Source organism: Octopus bimaculoides, chromosome 28 (assembly GCF_046866305.1).
Source record: "Octopus bimaculoides isolate indiv1 chromosome 28, ASM4686630v1, whole genome shotgun sequence".
Lineage (NCBI taxonomy): Eukaryota > Metazoa > Mollusca > Cephalopoda > Octopoda > Octopodidae > Octopus > Octopus bimaculoides.
Window position 1 is genome coordinate 10,227,001 of NC_142955.1, and position 19,900 is coordinate 10,246,900.

Genomic DNA, 19,900 nt, shown 5'->3' on the forward strand with positions numbered 1-19,900 from the left:
ATACGAATTAAGGGTAATCTTTCAGTTTAGAGTGTTTTAAAAAGTAAATAAAAATGAATGGGGAAATAATAGGGGAGGATAAATAAGTTAACTGTTTCTGTGGACCAAGAAGTGAACAAACGTCATTTTTTTTTGTTTTTTGGAACATAATTCCTCCAGATGAATTCGTGACACAAGTAAATTGTCCGACGTTCCAAATTGTTGCCGTAATTTTCTTTTCTCCTGCATCCATATATTCTCCACATTTTGCGTGTAGATGTCCTTATTTGTGGGATCCTCAAAGTTCTCCTGGTGCACAATCACTTCGTGAGTGTAGATGCCACCATTTAGCCTTCATTTTTACTTACTTTTTTAAACACCCTAAACTGAAAGATTACCTGAGTTAAGTACTGAGGTTGATTTCATCGAATGTTCCCTTCCTTTAAGTAATTTTTCCCCTTGTCACAAAGTTAGAAATAATTAATACCTTTCTTTAATGGAGGAAAAAATATTTTCAACATAGTAAACTGACTCAAGATTTTTATAGATTTTAATAAATTCATGAATGAAGGTATTGTGTAGAATTTACAGATTATTCTGTTATGAGTTTTTTTTCTTATATATATATATATGTATATATATATATATATATATATATATATATATATATATATATATATATATATATAGTCCAGAAACTTAAAGGGAGGTAATAAATTTGGTAAAAATCTATTACCACGTTTCATTCACAAATTTTGTTGTATATTTCTATTATGATGTCATAGTTAGTTACCAATTTTCCTTAAGTCCTGACTTTTTCTTCATATTATCCATACTTTGGCAGACACCAACACTGGATTTATAGATACCCACTTGTCTATAAACAACACACCATTGAATTATTTTCCCGACTTGTCTTTTAATCTTTTTGTAAGAGCGGGCAGAGCTGCACCTATATGTTTAAGGGTTTCTGAGATTTCTTTGAGGCAGTAAATTATCGTTAAACTATAGAACTCAAATTTTTTAATTTCAAATCTGAAATCTCAATGGTGGTTGGTGTCATAACATAATTGCAAAGTATTTAGTTTGTGTCATTTAACTGTATAGGCTCTTAACAAGGCTCTTTCAGTGCAGAAAACCTGGGAGTTCCAACAAGAAACCAACAGTTTTGCAACAAATTTGTATGGAAAGGAAATATAGAATTTATTCTGTAATATTATAGGTGGAATATTTCCTCTGAATTAACAGAACATTTTTGCTTTATTTTGCTTCAATCTGTGTGTGTGCATGTTTAAGATAACACAGCTGGGCCTATTTTGACAGCACACACAGATGAAGATGGCTTATTTTCATGTCCACCTTTTGGTTCCAATATAATACCCACATGATTCCTTTCCTTCCAAATCTGTTTTTTTCTAAAGTGATGATGAGCTCTCTGTGGTGTGCTTGGTCAAATGCTTCAGCATCATTTACGAATCAATTTTCTTACATTTATTTGCAAAAGCAATTTATTTGCTTTTGTGTTGGAATGTTGAATCATAATATGACATCTCTTGTACCTCTGTTGACCTTAAATCCAAATTGCTCTTCACCAACTTCTGCATGAATTTTTCTATTTCTATTCATTCTTCCTAGTATGGCTCTTAGAAATATTTTGAGAGCATGAGACTAATAGTACTATTTCAGAGCTCTCATTGATTTTAGGTTTTCTTGGAAAGGTGATAAATAACCATCATCATCATCATCATCGTATGTCTGTTCTCCATGCTGATATGGGTTGGATGGTTTGACAGGAGCTGCCCAGCTTTGAAGCTGCCCAGGTTTCATTTTGTCTGTTTTGGATGCCCTTCTGACAGCCAACCACTTTACACAAAGTGGTGGGTGCTTTTAAAGTGGCACCAGTACAGGGGCTTTTACATGGCATATGATTAAAAAGGTCAGTGAGTTTGACAATTCTATAACTTTCTATTACTTCAAACATCTCAAATGTTATTGTATGTGAAATAGGCAGGAAATCTTCCACAGATCTGGTCTTGTTATCCTCAATTGTAGTCAAAATAGAGGAAAAAATCCAGTGATCCGTCGGTACTGATTTCCACAGAGTTGGTATTAGTAGATAACAATAGTCACCGTTTTTCAACCTTGTGAGTGAATGACATTCTTTATTGATATATCAAAGGATTGCCAAAGCTCGTTTTATCATGAAATATGTGGGAATCATTTATCTCAAATAAGCTATTTAAAAGTGCAGGGACCTTGCTTGGTCCTGCCTGAAATTCAAAACCAAATCCACTGGCTTGTTGCTTGTCAAGCAAGTATGAAATCCCTTTGTCTTTGCATCTCCACACTGGATGATTAATGGAAACACTTGACCTAAGACCTTTTTGCTGGTCACTGAAGGGTCAGTTCTTTGTTTAAGATTTGACCTACATCCTGAACATAGACTATATAACACAGAGTATTTCTTTCTCTGATCTCTTCTGTCAACCCAACTGGCATGGAACATGTTTGTGTCAGCCATGAACAGAAGCAAATCTTCTTCTTGTCCTTCAGTTGTCATTCAAAGAGCAGCTTTGAGGGACAATGCCACCTTTATCCTTTCTTCCTCTCTGTCAGCATAGTGTAATCTTTACTCTTTCTCTCACTACCAGCAGAATGCATAACTACCAACCAGCGAGTGAAACTTTAACACTCTCAGCTATGTACAATTACTGCTGTCTTACTAACAACTGCAGGCAAATAAATCTGTAAATATTATTGTATTCTTCAATGTTTATCGTCATTTGGTGTCTCTTATGTGAGAACCTTACATCTTCACTTCAACAGTAGTTACATCTACACACTACAAAAGCGCACAAACAAATACACAAATATTTGTTTATTGATCACTGTAGGGAAATCTGGATTAGTTGTAAAGTCAAAAGCGAAAAGCGACTTAAATTACTATAGGTGTGTATTTCAGTTCTATGCTACAAAGGCTGTTTGACTGGACTTTTTACTGTTTTGAATTGAGTTGGCTCCTTCTTGCTGTTTATGCACATCTATTTATTCCACACATAAATATGTTGATTCAATGTAATTTTCATATTGCTTCATATTTCTAACTTTTCTAGAAAAAACAAAATGAAATTATTAGTTTTGAATGGAATATAAACCAAAATGGTGGAGTTTCATCTCAGTGTTTATAATCGAGAAGGCCTATGGTGAAACATATTCCAGTATTGACTATTCTAAAAATATAAAAATAAAAGGGCTCCAGATAATGGATAATCTGAATCTGATAACACTGGACAACAAAGATTTTGCTACTGGAGTGAAAGCTTGTGTTTCAGACTAAATTGAGGATTCTGAATCTGCACTCAGAATTGTTCTAGCACGTCAGGATTTTGAGTGATGTGCAAAATTATAACTATACTTTCGGCTAGATATAGGCCATATTATAAAATATGCTAAAATGAAAAGAGTCTTAATCCAAAATTAAAGAAATGGATGAGAAAGTTCATTATTTAGTTTAGCACCAAATACGTCAGTTTGTTCTTGGCAACTCAGTGTCATTTGCACTGCCGTCACATGTAGTATGTATATCTCTCGCTCAGCATGATTAGTTTTAACTGTTCTCATTGTGTTAGATCATAACTTTTGTTATGTCTGTTAGTAATTTGTTGTGCGTGACCAGCAGAAGAACATTGCCACTAAATTAAAAACTGCCTATAAATATTATTTCGGGTTTAAAGCTGGGCACCAAGACAAGAGGTGGTTACCTCATATATGCTGCTCCGTGTATTACTCAGGGGTTACACAGTAGCTGAATGGAAAATGGAAGGGAATTCCTTTTCCTGTACGGATGGTATGGCGTGAGTAACCAATCATGTCTCTGATTGTTACTTTTTGCATAACTAATATTGGTGGTTTCTCAAAGAAAACTAAAGCAAAAATTGTGTATGCAGATTGTAAGTCGGCTCTAAAACCGGTCCCACATGACATCGAGAACCCTGTTCCAGTTTCCCTCTCACATGATTCACTTGAAGACCTTGACACCCACCACCCTGATTCTCCTATCGACGAAGAGTACGTAGTTGATTCTAAGAAAAATGAGCCACGCTTGTTTAATGAAGAAGATTTGGTCAAACTAAAGGGTTTGACCCCGTGGGAAATAAAAAAATTAAATATTCTAATAGGTGTAAAACAACTTGCTGCGAACGAATATGAAGAAAAAAACGCTCGTTCGCGAACGGGGGGGGGGGGCTCTGAACATTCGCATCCTGAATGTTCCGAGACGCCTCCCCGGAGCCAAGAAACAAAAGAAAAATAGTGTAATAGATGTAAAACGACTTGCTCTGAACGAATATGAAAAAAAAAAAAAAAGAATGCGCTCCCGCGAAAGGCGGGGTAGGGAGAGGACTCGGAACATTCACATCGTCACACATCGTCAGTCCATGGCCTCTGAATTATAGTGTTTGACCCGGTGACAAAATTTTTAAAAAATAGTCTAATAGGTGTAAAACAACTTGCTGGGAACGAATATGCGTGTGTGTGTGTGTGTGTCTGTGAGTGTGTGTGATATGTGACGATGTGAATGTTCCGAGTCCTCTCCCCACCCCACCTTTCGCGGGAGCCCATTTTTTTTTTTTTTCATATTCGTTCAGAGCAAGTAGTTTTACATCTATTGCACTATTTTTCTTTTGTTTCTTTGCTCCGGTGAGGCGTCTCGGAACATTCAGGATGCGAATGTTCCGAGGCCTCCCCCCGTTCGCGAGCGCGCGTTTTTTTTCTTCATATTCGTTCGCAGCAAGTTGTTTTACACCTATTAGAATATTTAATTTTTTTATTTCCCTCCGGGTCAAACCCTTTAGTTTGACCGAAGATTTGAACGATTTAGTAAGAGACAGCATTATAATTAATAGTTCATCTGGATTTGTGAGTAACATTTTAAAATCGAGCACACAAATTCCTGTCATTTTGTTTTATTCATTTACTTATTTCGGATCTTTTCTGTGAAAAGTCTAATTCTTCTTTTGTATATTTAGAACTACACTGTCGTATGCGTTCTCTTTTTTTTTTTAAGACAGAAGTTGTAGTTTGAGGGTAATTTATCTGTTATTTCTAGCAGGTTACACAACCATGTAGAGGATCCTTTGTTGATATAAAATAGTTATTATACTGGATGATTTTTTTTTTATATTCCTTATGTATTAAATTGCGTTAGGAACGTTTAGCATATGACACCGGTGTCATTCATACAGGGAAAAATTATCAATGACACCGTCTGTCCCGTATGTTTATAATTAGTTCAATTAATCTAAAAATGGATTTTGTTATTATCTCATGTTAACGTGTAAACGTTAATATTTGAGACTAACATAGTAACCTACATGTTTCAGAGTCGATGCCCAATCACCTTTATTTTAAAACATTTCCTTTCATTACAAACTACGTTACGTTGTGAAGTGATTGTTCTCTATTTTGCAAAGGAAAAAGATTTTAATGACCAACAAACGGAATGAATCTACTTTCTGAAGTTTTCTTGATTTTCAGTTGGCCTTCGGTTGGGAAGGACGTATTATTTAGATTAGCATCATTGTAAACTTAATTACTCTCCACACTAAACAAACGTAATTTATCAAGACTACACACACGCACACATTTTCTTTCTCTGGCTTTGGTTAGTATGTTTTTGCTTTATAGTTGTTCCTATCATTCATTCTGTTACAACATGTAGTTGTAGAAATGTCGATTTTGTCCGAATGTCTGCTAACAGTTATTTACGAACTCTCTTCATTTGTTGTAACCTACATGATAACATCCATTTACCACATCCACATTTCTTAACGTAGAAATAGAAGTCGTTTTGTTAACAATGTGTGGTGCCACATGGAGAAAACTCGGTATGTAACAGGCATTCTAGTAAGTATGAAATATATCTACATTGCATATTTTCCACACATGTAAATAGAGATCTATGATATCCAAACCAAGAAACTGAACCATAACAGATTATACTCGCAGACATTTCTCAGTTCTTATGTGTTTCTTGAAAATGAATATGGAGAACGTTAATCACTTGGACACTGCGAACACAGCGGGTTTTAACGACACAGTTACAGTTACACAGATAGACAGAGATGAGAGACCTCTTCATATTGAAACAGTCATTAAACAAAGATCATTAGAGAGAAATAGTTCTGATTATCGCTGTGAGATTCGTAGGAAAACATTCTCTTCGGAACACGAAGTATTTCGGCATAAAGTAATACACTATAGGGAAAAACTTTTCCAGTGTGAAGTATGCGGAAAATCTTTTGTGTTTAACAGTAAATTAGCAAGTCATAAGAGAATGCACACAGGAGAAAAACCTTACGAGTGTGCAATATGTGGGAAATCTTTCTTTTATAATTCTCATCTTGTTACCCACAAACGTACTCACACAGGAGAAAAACCTTTTCATTGTGAAATGTGTGGAAAGTACTTTGTTTCTAACAGTAATTTAACACAACACAAAATAACACACACTGGAGAAAAACTCTATCATTGTGAAATATGTGGTAAATCTTACACTCAGAATTCTACACTTACAGTCCACAAACGTAGTCACACGGGAGAAACTCCTTTCCATTGTGAAATATGTGGAAAGTCTTTTGTCTCCAGTGGTGATTTAAACGGACACAAAAGGACACACTCTGCAGAAAAACCTTTTCACTGTGAAATCTGTAATAAATCCTTTACACGGAACTCTAGTCTTATTTGTCACAGTCGAAGTCATTCTGGAGAGAAACCCTTCCAATGTGAGATATGTGGGAAATCGTTCATTCGAAATTCTCATTTTGTCCATCACAAAAGAAGTCACACAGGAGAAAAACCATATCGTTGTGAAATATGTGGGAAATCGTTCATTAATAATTCTTGCCTTGTAATTCACATACGTAGTCACACCGGAGAGAAACCGTTTCGTTGTGAATTGTGTGGAAAATCTTTCATTAAAAAATCCTGTCTTGTTGTTCATAAACGCGGCCACAACGGAGAAAAACCCTATCAGTGTGAAATATGTGGAAAATCTTTCGTTAAAAATTCTAGTCATGTAGATCACAAAATAATTCACACTGGAGAAAGACCCTATCATTGTGAAATATGTGGTAAATCTTTTACTCATAACTCTCATCTTGTTGTTCATGTTCGTACTCATACTGGAGAAAAACCTTATCATTGTGATATCTGTGGGAAATCGTTCGTCAATAATTCTAATCTTGTCGTTCACAAACGTAGTCACACTGGAGAGAAACCGTATCATTGTGAAATTTGTGGGAAATTTTTCACTGGGAATTCATGTCTTGTTGTTCATAAACGTACCCACACTGGAGAAAAACCTTTTCATTGTGAAATATGTGGAAAATCATTTGTCTGTAATAGTCACTTAAAATCACACAAACAAATGCACACAGGAAGGAAGCCTGCTAACTGTGAACAGTGAAAAAAAAATTGCGTGTGATTTAACTGTTATTTTAAGCACATCACGACCATCTGATACGTTCCTCATTTCATTGTCTCTCTGACATGTATTGATGTTTTACATTATTTTTCTCCCCGTAAACACATTTAATGGAATGATGATGCACCCAAAGCTGTCCCATTGCTGGGATCTTAGTAAAGGATTTGGACTGTATTTTAAAAAAAGAATGGAACTTTTAGGATTTATTAGGTGGGGGTGGGATTAAAAAGTTTTTTTAAATGTTCTTTCATAATTGTATAAATTTCTGTGTGTAAAATACAAATTTGCAAAGGTTTACAGAAAATTTTAAAAAATTAAAAAGTGATGAGGAGTTATTGAGAATATTTAAATCAGAATTCTGCTGGACATCATGGGGAAGTATTTTGGAAATCATTCTCATTGAGTTCTGTTGTGGTCTGTGTATGTGCTTGCATTTCAGAGAAATCCTTTTACCAAAGTACAGCAATACTTTGATATATGAGTTAATTTGTTCCTAGAGACCACTCATAATGCGAAAACACGTAAAGCAGAGCAATAATTTCCCATAATAGCAATGTTATATATTGTAATTCATTCCCAGAAAAATATTTTACCTATAAAATTTATAAAACTCATAAAGAAATGGCAATAAAACAACAGTAGAATGTAAAGAATATTTTATGTAAAGTAAAAAGAATGTCAAGATCATTTATAATAAAAAAATATTATGTTTTCTGAATTACATTCACTCACACATACTATCATTTGTAGAAGCGATCACCAAGCACTTGTAGATCGACTTACTCTTTTACTTGTTTCAGTCATTTGACTGCGGCCATGCTGGAGCACCCCCTTTTAGTTGAGCAAATCGACCCCAGGAATTATTCTTTGGAAGCGTAGTACTTATTCTATCAGTCTCTTTTGCCGAACCGCCAAGTTACGGGGACGTAAACACACCAGCATCGGTTGTCAAGCGATGTTGGGGGACAAACACAGACACAAACATATATATACATATATACGACGGGCTTCTTTCAGTTTCCGTCTACCAAATCCACTCACAAGGCTTTGGTCGGCCCGAGGCCATAGTAGAAGACACTCGCCCAAGGTGCCACGCAGTGGGAATGAACCCGGAACCATGTGGTTGGTAAGCAAGCTACTTACCACACAGCCACTCTTGCGCCTATAGATTTCTTTTTAAAAAAAAAAACATGTCTAGAGTTGTTTGCTTAGAAGTATTTTTTTAATCTCTCCATAAATTTCTCAGTAACACACAGAAGCAAAGGTTTCTGCTACCAGAGTAGTAGAAACTTTTATACTTCATTCAAAATTTGGATCTTGTGACTGAAAAATAAAACTTGTAAAATGGGTCTTTGTAAAGAGAGATATTACTGTATTGATGAATTGTGAATTAAGTGCTGACAAATAAATAAACACTGGATAAAAGTTATATCATTGGCATATGTGTAGGACATCATTCAGTGTGAATTAAGTTTACATTTGCAATCCACAGCTGAATATAGACTGGAGGAAAAATTATACATGGGTGCAGGTGTGGCTGTGTGGTAAGAAGCTTGCTTCCACGCATGTGTCGATCTATTCGCTGTGTTGATTTTTGATGAGACAGACGGAATTTTTTGAGCTGCCTGGTGGTGGTTTGTCGGTGAGTGTTGTACCAGTGGAAAGGAATGTATTCGGACCTTAGCGAGTGTGAGCTGTCCTCAGCAGACAAGGAGCTCATTAAGGCGGTAAACAGAATGGACGAGCATTTAGAAAGAGTAAAGAGTTTTGCTGAGGCATCATGTGATGGTTGTAAATGAGCAACACTGTCATACATGCATATTTATTGTTATGTATTTTTTCATAGAATAAATTCTGGTGGTCTTTGACAGAGCACTAGTGTATTGAGAGAAAAGTTAGGTGTAAGAGGAATGAGATGTGGTGTGCAAGAGAGAAGACTGCATTGGTTTGGTCATGTGATGTGTATGGATGTGGACAGTTGCATAAAGAAGTGCCAATCACTTAATGTGGATGGGACTTGTTGAAGAGGGAGACTCAGGAAGACAGGATAAAGTGTTGAAGGCCGATCTTAAGCAGCTGAGCTCTACAGAAATGAGAAAAGACCAAGACATCTGGCACCTTGCTCTACTCAAGAAGACCCATTCACCACAGCAGAATTGATATTCTAAATCACCTTGGTTAATGCTTGTCTGTGAAGGGCTCTGCCCCACGCTCACCTGCATCCTCTCTGCTCTGTTAACCATTTCCCCCTGCCATTCATCCTCTAACACCCATCACTTCCTACACCCCCTGGCTTTCTCAGTTACCTTTCTTCCCCTACTTCTATCTCCCATTGTCTTCTCCCTGCCTACTGTCTTACCAATCACTTCCTTTCTGCACCTTCTCTACCCTCCCTGTGCTGTTCTCCATCATTAACAGCTTGCTTACCTGCTATCCCCAACAATGCCCTTACATATCTACCACAATCCAAGCCCACAGAGCCTTTCCTATATTTCTCACCACAATTTGCTACAATTACCATACCCCTGTTCACTCACCCAGCTCAAGCCTCTCTATCACGTCACCAATTCTTACTACCCCCAGTGCCCCTTGAGAGCATGCCCCAACATTTCTTCGCCATCATCTCTCACTATTGCTCTCTAACTCACTCTCCTTTTTTTTCCAACTGGGCTATCCATGTATATACTCTACAATAAGACACCCATATCTGTTCTTCTTTAATATCACATCAACTGACACAAAGCCACTTAGACCTAACCCTACTTCCAGTCAAAGTGCTTTTGCCTTGCAAAGTACTTGGTGACCCTGTTGGAGCTGGTGCTATGTAAAAAGCACTGATGCTAGTGTCATATAAAATACACTAGTGTTGGTGCCACATAAAAAGCACTCAGTACATTTTGTCAAGTGGTTGGCATTAGGGAGGGCATTCAGCTGTAGAAATCATGTCAAAACAGACAATGGAACCTGATGCAATTCCCAACCTTGTTGGCTCCTATCAAACCATCCAACCAATGTTAACATAGAAAACAGACATAAACTAATGATGATTGGTAAAAAGCAAGACATGATACTTAATTTTTGTTAATTAAATTAATTTTCTTGTCCCCTACATCCCTCTTCAGTTGAGAAATCCTAATCTTGTGGGATGTAGGTGCTGGTGCTATAGAAAGCGTCTGTACCAGTGCCATGTAAAAGCACCTGTACTGGTGCTGTGTAAAAGCACCCAGTACACTCTGTAGAGTGGTTGGTTTTAGGAAGGGCATAAAGCCATAGAAACCATGCTAAAACAGACATGGAGTCCAGGCAGCTCTTCAGCTGGCCAGCTCCTGTCAAACCGTCCAACCCATACCAGCATGGAAGACAGATGTTGAATGAAGATAATGATGATAATGATGATGATGATGATGAATATCAATGAGGTGAAGGAAAGAATTATTTTAGTTGACATGAATTAAGTTATACAGTTGCTGTACTTGTTTGCTATCATCCGAATATTGACACTGACATGGTTATTGATCTGCATGGATGCCTATATGTGTAGTTAAGTGACTGCTTGCAGAGAATGAATCATCATAGATATCACAGCGATACAGTTTCTATATTGCATGAATTTGTATGTATGCAGATTTGTATGTTTTGTTTTATATGAATGATTATACCACAGATGTTGCAGCGGTATGGTTTTCTCTCCAGTGTGAATCTGTTTATAAGAAGTCAAAATATTTTTATAGAGAATGTTATGCAACAGTGATATGGTTTGTACAGCTAACAGCTACCAAACACCTAAACCAGGGTTGAAAATCAAATCCATATTTAACTAACAAGTACTCAGCCTATTATTTTATCCTGTTACACTAAAAAGTTTATGAGAATAAGCTGACTTCTTGATCTTTCTCAAGGTACTCATTGGTCAAAGCTGATAAGAGAGAAGAAATCCTTTGGTTTTACTTAATTTAGTTACAAAGAATATAAATTCACGAAACCAAATAGCTCTCTTTCTCTTTGGGTTGACCAGTCTCTGGTCAAAGAGCAACTCTTTCAGTATGCTGATCAATGTATGAAAGTAGATTTATCCTCATCTCTACTTACCTACAGTTTATTACTCTGTCTCTCTTTAGTAATGACTCACAGATGAAGCTAGCTACCATACACAATGAACATAGAACTAGAGACAATCTATTTACTACAACAAACAAGCTGTGTCTACAAACTATCGAAAAAGTTGTATTTTCGGTATTATAATGACTAACATAATAATCAAATTAATAAATGATCATCAATAGACACAGGAGTGGCTATGTGGTTAGTAGCTTGCTTACCAACCACATGGTTCTGGGTTCAGTCCCACTGCGTGGCACCTTAGGCAAGTGTCTTCTACTATAGCCTCGGGCCGACCAGAGCCATGTGAGAGGATTTGGTAGACGGAAACTGAAGGAAGCCTGTTGTATATATGTGTATATATATATATATATATATATATGTAAGGACGACCGTGCGAACTCATAAAAGGAGAAATGGTGACGAATGGAAAAACAGAGGACTCCTTTTATTTAAATGTGTCACACGGTCGAACACAATAATATATCGAAGATGATATACATGATATGTTATGCGACGATAACATAGATGACCAGTAATGAAAGACCACAACCGTATTAGATGAATAACAGAGATATTTATTGTAGCATTAAAGATGTAGGTGTATGTGAGAGTGTGAATGCGACATATAAGAACATAATCAAAGACAGGCCGTTGTACAAAGAAAAGTATGTATGTGAGTGATACATGTGTGTGTATGTGAGTTATTACAGCAGATGGAAAGAGAGTCAATAACACGTGAGCGTTTATACCAGTTCTTTAGTACACAATAGTATGAGTCTGTATGTGAAAGAAGTGAGTTGAGGCTGTGTGTGGCAAAGCTGATCACTAGTTGTGATGTCGTGGCATCCATGCCGGGCTGTGATTCTTGTTATACAGATGTTCGTCGTTTGGCAGAGCTTATCACTAGTTGTGTTTTGGCTTCGATGCCAGGGCCTTGAGGACAGACGTTTATCGCAGGCTGAAATTCTTGTCTGTTTATTTATCGTGGTGAAGCTAAGTCACCTAACAGAATCGAAGAGAGAGATGTGCCGCGGTGGTTTGGTTTGGTGTACATAGAAAGTCGTGTAGACGCTGGTGGAGATTGATGCTGGTTAGTAGTCGTAGACTCGTGTTGCTGATGTGGCGACGGCGGTGGTCATCGTTGGCTGGACGAAGCTGTTGAAGTGGTCGCTGGCTGATGTTGCTGCTGCTGTCGCGTGGTACACGGCACAGTCTCTAAGAGAAACTGGACCGAGACAAATTTGTTGGGTATGAGTTGATCTAGTTATAGCGAATTATCAGCTCCAAGACGGTAGCAGAAAAACACTATCACATGACCTTATTAAGGGCTGGGATTGGTCAGTTTGCGTTCTGGTGGGAACGGTTCGAAGAAGTTGCCGCTTCGAATAATAATCAGTCACGTGATGAGAATGAATGGGTTCTCTGCTACGCTCGCGTTTGTTTATATTTAAATGAGAAGAATGGCGATAGCAGTTTTGTATCTAGTGACGATAGGTAGTTTCACTACATATATATATATATATATATATATATATATGTGTGTGTTTGTGTGTCTGTGTTTGTCCCCCAAACATCGCTTGATGGTAGCGTGTTTACGTCCCCGTAACTTAGCGCTTCGGTAAAAAGAGACCAATAGAATAAGTCCTGCGGTCGACTTGCTCGAGTAAAGGCTAGTCTGGTAGAAATAGCAGCGAAATCTTAACGCAATTTTCAACCTTGTTATCAAATATAATACCACATACGGTAGCCTGAGGTAAACTATTTGTAGATACACACTGAGTGACGTTAAGTACTGAATATATAATTTAATATGTTCATGATACATGTATCAATATAGTGAGAATGGGAAATTTGTGGGATGACCTCGTAAGGTGAAAGTTGAAGATTACGCGGTCAATGAAAATCTCAACATAATCTTTAACAACAATTATACACGAATAATTGACATTTATTGTATATATAGTATATAATTATGACAATATATTCATGAAACAGATTACAACATGAGTGTAAAACGATGCGTACAACAGGGACAAAGCCAAGTGAGGAATGAACTTTTGAATGGAAACAAAACGAATAGTGTCAGTACGTAGAGACATCTATCGGTTAATTGAGGAAATATATAATATATAAATATCAAGGGGGACAACTTCCTCGCCTTGAATATTGATATGAAATCAACGGGTACGGATGTACTTGCTCCCGTCTAAAAACGGTGAGTTGATAAAGATTCACTTTAACGTTGTAAGATAGGGGAATTACGTGAACCCTTCAGTAATTTTTTAGAAGTGAAAACATATAATAACGTTTTACGTATTACTGGATAATACTTTAGAACTGAAATATTGATCTGTTATTTTTGAAAAAGCGAAATTCTGGTTTAAGCATCCCATATGATCCTCATTTTGTTGTTTTGAATTTTAAGAAAATTTTTAGGAATATGTGTTCTAGATACTGGAACTCAGACGATTATGCAAAAAACAAAAAAATTGTGTTGGCGATTTAGCTGTTTTTAGCACATTTCACGACCACTTTCTTCGTTTCTTTGTCACTCTGACATTGATGTTTTTCATTATTTTTCTCCTCATAAACATTAATGGAATAATGATATACCCAAGGGTGGTCCATTGCTGGGATTTAAGCAAATTCTACTGTAAATTCTATGTTTTTTTTAACCAAAGTTCAAAGGTGTTGGTTGTTACATGAACTTGAATTTTAGTTGAGTATATCTTGTAATTTGGAAGAATGGATTACAACTGTTTTTGTATTTAACTGGTACTTAAACCTTTAACTGTGGGATGTTAACTCAAAACATAAAGGGCTGTAACTAAATACCAATTCTGCTATCCATCACAATTTCTAATTAAATGCAAACATATTCACTCAGTATAACAGAGGATTATTTATCTAAGTAGCTTCTCTGTTAAAGAATCTTAACTCTGGTTATACTGATCTAAATACACTCGTAAAACTTCCCAGATGTTAGGTATTTAGTTTATGACAATCCCTGACTTTTCAGTCTTTAATAGAAGTGTTTGAAAATAAATAATTGACAGTCTGGTTCATTTTGGCCTTTGAGCTTGCTCTAAATTACATGTAAATCAATATAATTTATTACAGTTTATGGTTGGTGTTATTTATGAAGGTATAGGGGCTTGAACCCTATCACACTATATTCAGTTAGGAATCACAGGTGAGCCACTCCAGTTTCACGTGAGGCTGTGTTGTGATATGACCTCTTGAACATTCTAAAATTGTCCCTCTTTTCACCCTGTGATATCTGGCTGAAATTCAGTTGTTCAGGTAATATTTATGTCTCTAGTTTTATTTATTTATTTATTATTTTTTTATAGAAATGTTATAAAATATCCATTGTTGTATACCTAGTTTTTATGTATCTTCTATATCTTACACTGTTGTTTCACTTTAATTTCAGGTTGTCAGATGGCACTGATGTAGAATTCTTTACCTCAAGTACATCATCAATATGTATTATATATTATAAATAATGGGAAATATCATGTTAACATAAATCTATGATGAATTATTATAGCGAAATATCCCATTTGCACTTGGATTAAATAATACTGTCTTTCTTACCTGGACTATTGCCATATTTTTGCATTTGAATTAAGATTGGACATATTTACAAGGGAGTTTCCAGCATCTAAAGATATCAGCAAATGTCATTGTTGATGGAAATATAATGTTTTGTAGTAATATAGAATTATTTTATGAGGAATAAACTATCAAAATGCAGACAAGAAAAATATCCATATATTGTGGTGAGAAGAGAAAATTAGTGGGAAAATGAATTATGTAAGAAAATTAGGAGATTCATGTTTTCCTGAAGAGATGGCAGAAGAGATAAGAAAATAATTATTCCATTGTGCAATAAATCTTTTCACATAACAATGACTTAACTATACAAAAACATATTCACACAGAAGGGAAACCATTTCACTGTCATATCTGGGGTAAATTATTCTCTGCAAATGATAAGTTAACTACTCACAAAAATGTTCATACTGGAGAGAAACCACATTGCTGTAATGTCTGTGGTGAATCACTCTCTAAAAGGGAAAACTTAACTATATATAAGCATAGTCATACAAGAGAGAAGACATATCACAGTGATATATATCTGTGGTAAAGTCTTATGTTGTGGTAAAACCCTAATTATTGACAAACATTCATAGAAGTAAGAAGGCAGATCATTGTGATTTGTGTGGTAAATCATATTCTGAAATGAGTGACTTAATTAAACACAAACATATTCAGACTAGAGAGATGCCATATCAGTGTGTTGTCTGTGGTAAATCATTCTCTCAAACAAGTAGCTTAACTACACATATACGTATTCACACAGGAGAGAAACCATTTCATTGTGATATCTGTGGTAAACTATTCTCTAGAAACAGTGACTTAACTAAACACAAGCGTATTCATACAGGAGAGAAACCTTATCATTGTGATATCTGTGACAAATCATTCTCTCGGAATGAAAACTTAACTATACACAAACGCATTCATACAGGAGAGGAACCACATCAGTGTGATGTCTGTGGTAAATCATTCTATATAAGTAGCCACTTAATTGTTCACAAACGTATTCATACAGGAGAGAAGCCATATCACTGTGATATTTGTGCTAAATCTTTTTCACGTAAATCTGAAGTAACTAAACACAAACGTATTCATACAGGAGAAAAACCATATCAGTGTGATATCTGCGGTAAATCTTTCTCTGTAAATTATAGGTTAACTACTCACAAATATGTTCATACGGGAGAGAAATCACATTGCTGTGATATCTGTGGTGAATCTTTCTTACATATTGAAAACTTAACTACACATAAGCGTACTCACACTGGAGAGAAACCATTTCACTGTGATATCTGTGGTAAGGCCTTCTCCCAAAAGAGTAATGTAACTAGGCATAAACGTGTTCATACAGGAGAGAAGCCATATCAGTGTGATGTTTGTGGTAAATCTTTCTCTGAAACTAGTCTTATAATTAGACACAAACGCATTCATACAGGAGAGAAGCCACATCAGTGTGATATATGTTCTAAATCATTCTCTCGAAAAATTTACTTAGTCAAACATATAGCTATTCATACTGATGTGTAGCTTTATCGCAATCAAAATTCATTTTTTAACAACCATTTTACCTGATAAATCCTTGTGGATAGTAATTGTTCTCATAGTTAACTTGTTATAGCAGTGTCTTTAACCTTTTAGTATTCAGATTCTTCTGTCTAATTAAATGCTTATTTATTCACAGTTTTGAATTACACATTCTCTTTTTATGTCAAGATTTCTATGATGTGCTTTTTTATCTTTAGGACGACACTGTAACATAGGTGTGAGAGGCTGAATATGGCAAATTTGAACGTAAAACAGGTAGAATATTTGAGCTGGATATGGCCAGTTTAAATTCTAAAGGCTTAATTAAGTTTGTGTCCTTATGGATATGTACCCTAATTAAAACCAGAATATGAGCATTTTCTCAACCTTTATTCCACGAAAAGATATCTTAAATAACCATAAATATATTGACCCAGTTACAGGCTATTTTAGAAATAACAGCCTCCCAACATTATATAATATATAAAACCACAACTATATCTGGAAATGTGACATGGTTTAACTGTGATATTGTTAATAAAAACATTCACATGTATATTCAATCTAACGTCTGTCATGTTAGTCTGATGACATTTTATGTCAACTACACATAACATAGCCAAAACTGGAATAAGTTTCTTTTTCAGGACTGATGAATTATTAATCCTTTACAAGACACACATGAATTCTCATGTGAGAGTTATTGCTCACATATCTAGTACAGAGTAGCTATATCACACTCATGTACTTTAGATTTTGTGTAAAAGCACCATCTGAATTGTTAACAATCATTCACTCACCAACAAGCTGCAACTATTTCCTACAATCTTTTCTCTTCTTCTGACTCAGCAAGTTGTGTACAATTCCTGCTTCGAACGCTTACATCTTTATTTCTATACCAAAAAGGCAAAAATGGAACTTATACATTCCCTCCACCTGCTTGAAATAGCAGCTGAATCTCGAATAGCATTCTACCATCTTTGAAAAAGAAAGACATGTCTCCAGAATAGGATAATGTTCTTGGTACAGTGCCATAAAAGTAATTAAAGAATGGACACACCTTTGACCATTGGTCAGTTCTATGAGGACTAACCAGGAGCCATACAAAAACTTCATAGAAGAGACAGTTTCTTCTTGTAATAATTTGGGTGATAACATTTTCTGGCAAATCAAGTCAATTGGTTTCTATTATTTCTTATTTGACAACAGGAAATGATTCCTTATTTCAACAGTCAGTACTTTTCTTGGAGTAGAGTCTGTTGTATTGTATCTCATGTAGGATCTTTGGGGTTTAACAGGCAACATTTGTTTTCTTAACGAAACACTTTAAAACTTGGGACACTGGTAGAATGTGTCATATAAAACAACTTCTTCTCTTAACCTTCTTAACAAAATTTTGTACATCGCAAGTTATTTCATGTTAATGTTGTCATATTTCTGTAATTTCAACCAATCACTGACGTCTATTCAGCTGAATACAGTTAGTGCTGTTTTCTAAACAGTAGCTTTTGACTGGTAAGAAAAAATGTTATTCCCCTGACATATTTCATCCGGTTTTTTGGTTTGTTTTCTTTTGAAGCAGACAAAATTACAGAAAAATGGTAATTTATATGCAAATATTGTTGGTAATCTTCAAGTTTAGGGGGATAAAAAAATAAATAAAAATATTCAAGGGAAATAACTGAACGACTTACCAGTATTATCCGTTTTCTTCTAGCTGTTTATAAATAAATCACACCCTAACCCTAACGTCAATCAAATCACGTGTGTGATTTATTTATAAACAGAGATGTACGGAGAATACTGGTAAGACGTTCAGTTACTTCCCTTGAATATTTTTATTTATTTTATTTATCCCCCTAAACTTGAAGATTACCATATTGTTTATATAATAAATTACGCTGTGCGTATCTGTTATTAATGCACCTCCACCAAGTGCTTCATTTCCTAGAAATAGCAGCCAAATCTTCAAATCAAACTCTAGTTAGGGTTAGGGTTAAGCAAGAACAAATCAAATGAAAAAATAAGCTGAGCAACACACGTGTTTACGAACAGTCTAGTTAATCGGAAATGTCAGAACTAACGGGGATTAATACCATATACACCGTTACAGCAGTTACTGAATAGACGTCAGTGATTGGTTGAAATTATCAAAATAAGACAATTTTTAACGTGAAATAACTTCAAATACAAAAATTTTTTATCTGTTCTATACCATAAAATATACAAGTATACGAAGTTTGAAAGTGTTTCGGTACCAAAAACACTACCAAAAAAATGTTGCCCGTCAAACCCCACAGATCCCTCATGTAAACCAACAATAAATGTTTCCAAATGTATACTTTACGGATATGAACATGTATGTAAACTGTGTAATTAAAAAAGTAACAATCAGTTTGTAAGATGAAAATATGTGGAACATATTGTATGAATGAATAATGAATTATCAAACCCAAAACTGGATGTTTTTACAATACAAGGCAATGAAAAGGTTCGTTTTGCTTCAAGTTAAAAGAAATGATGTCATATGAAAATGTAAAGTGGGTACAGTGTGAGATGTTACCTTTATTCCAGATACATTTAGGCACTAATCTGAAGGTGTGTGGCCTAGTGATTAGGCTGTTGCATTCACGATTGCTAGATCATGGATTCGATTCCCTGATTGAACAGTGCATTGTGTTCTTGAGTCAAATACTTTATTTCATGTTGCTCCAGTCCTTCTGTCAGCAAGGATTGTTGGCCTGCTCACCTGGTTAGATGGGTGGTGTCATTTTAAGGCTAAAATAATGCAAAATACATTGTGACCACTGATGTGTAACAATGTCTGACAGCCTGGTTGGTCATGCGATCATGTGAAATCTGCTCTGTTCATTAGATCTTATTTATTATTTTGCAAAATTTTATGTTAGGGTACATACCACCAAATTAAAACTGATGCTAATTTAAAGATATCACCTGAACTACCAAATCTATTGTTTTGTTGTGATAGACATGAACGCCATATGGCATTAAAAAAAATGCAAGAATGACAGAGGGGGTGAACAAAAGTAGGTATACCATTGCTTAATATGAGTGGAGTGTTCTTTTCCTTACTCTTTTAAACTTAAGTGATTCATAAGTTGACTAAGGGATCTGTGGTAGAAGCGTAGTTCATTGGAAGCCCTCTCTTTTCATTTCTGGGGTTATTGAGGGAATGCTTGAGTGACA

At 35.6% G+C, this 19,900-nt stretch overlaps 1 protein-coding gene across 1 annotated transcript; it reads left to right on the plus strand.

Moving 5' to 3' along the window:
- Nucleotides 1-5,184: 5,184 nt before the first annotated feature.
- Nucleotides 5,185-19,661, plus strand: LOC128251037 (uncharacterized). Its single transcript, XM_089343792.1, has 3 exons — nt 5,185-7,440; nt 15,000-15,037; nt 15,744-19,661. Exons 1-3 carry the CDS (start codon nt 6,002-6,004, stop codon nt 16,694-16,696), a joined length of 2,430 nt encoding a protein of 809 aa, XP_089199918.1. The 5' UTR covers nt 5,185-6,001; the 3' UTR covers nt 16,697-19,661.
- The last annotated feature ends 239 nt before the right edge of the window (nt 19,662-19,900 follow it).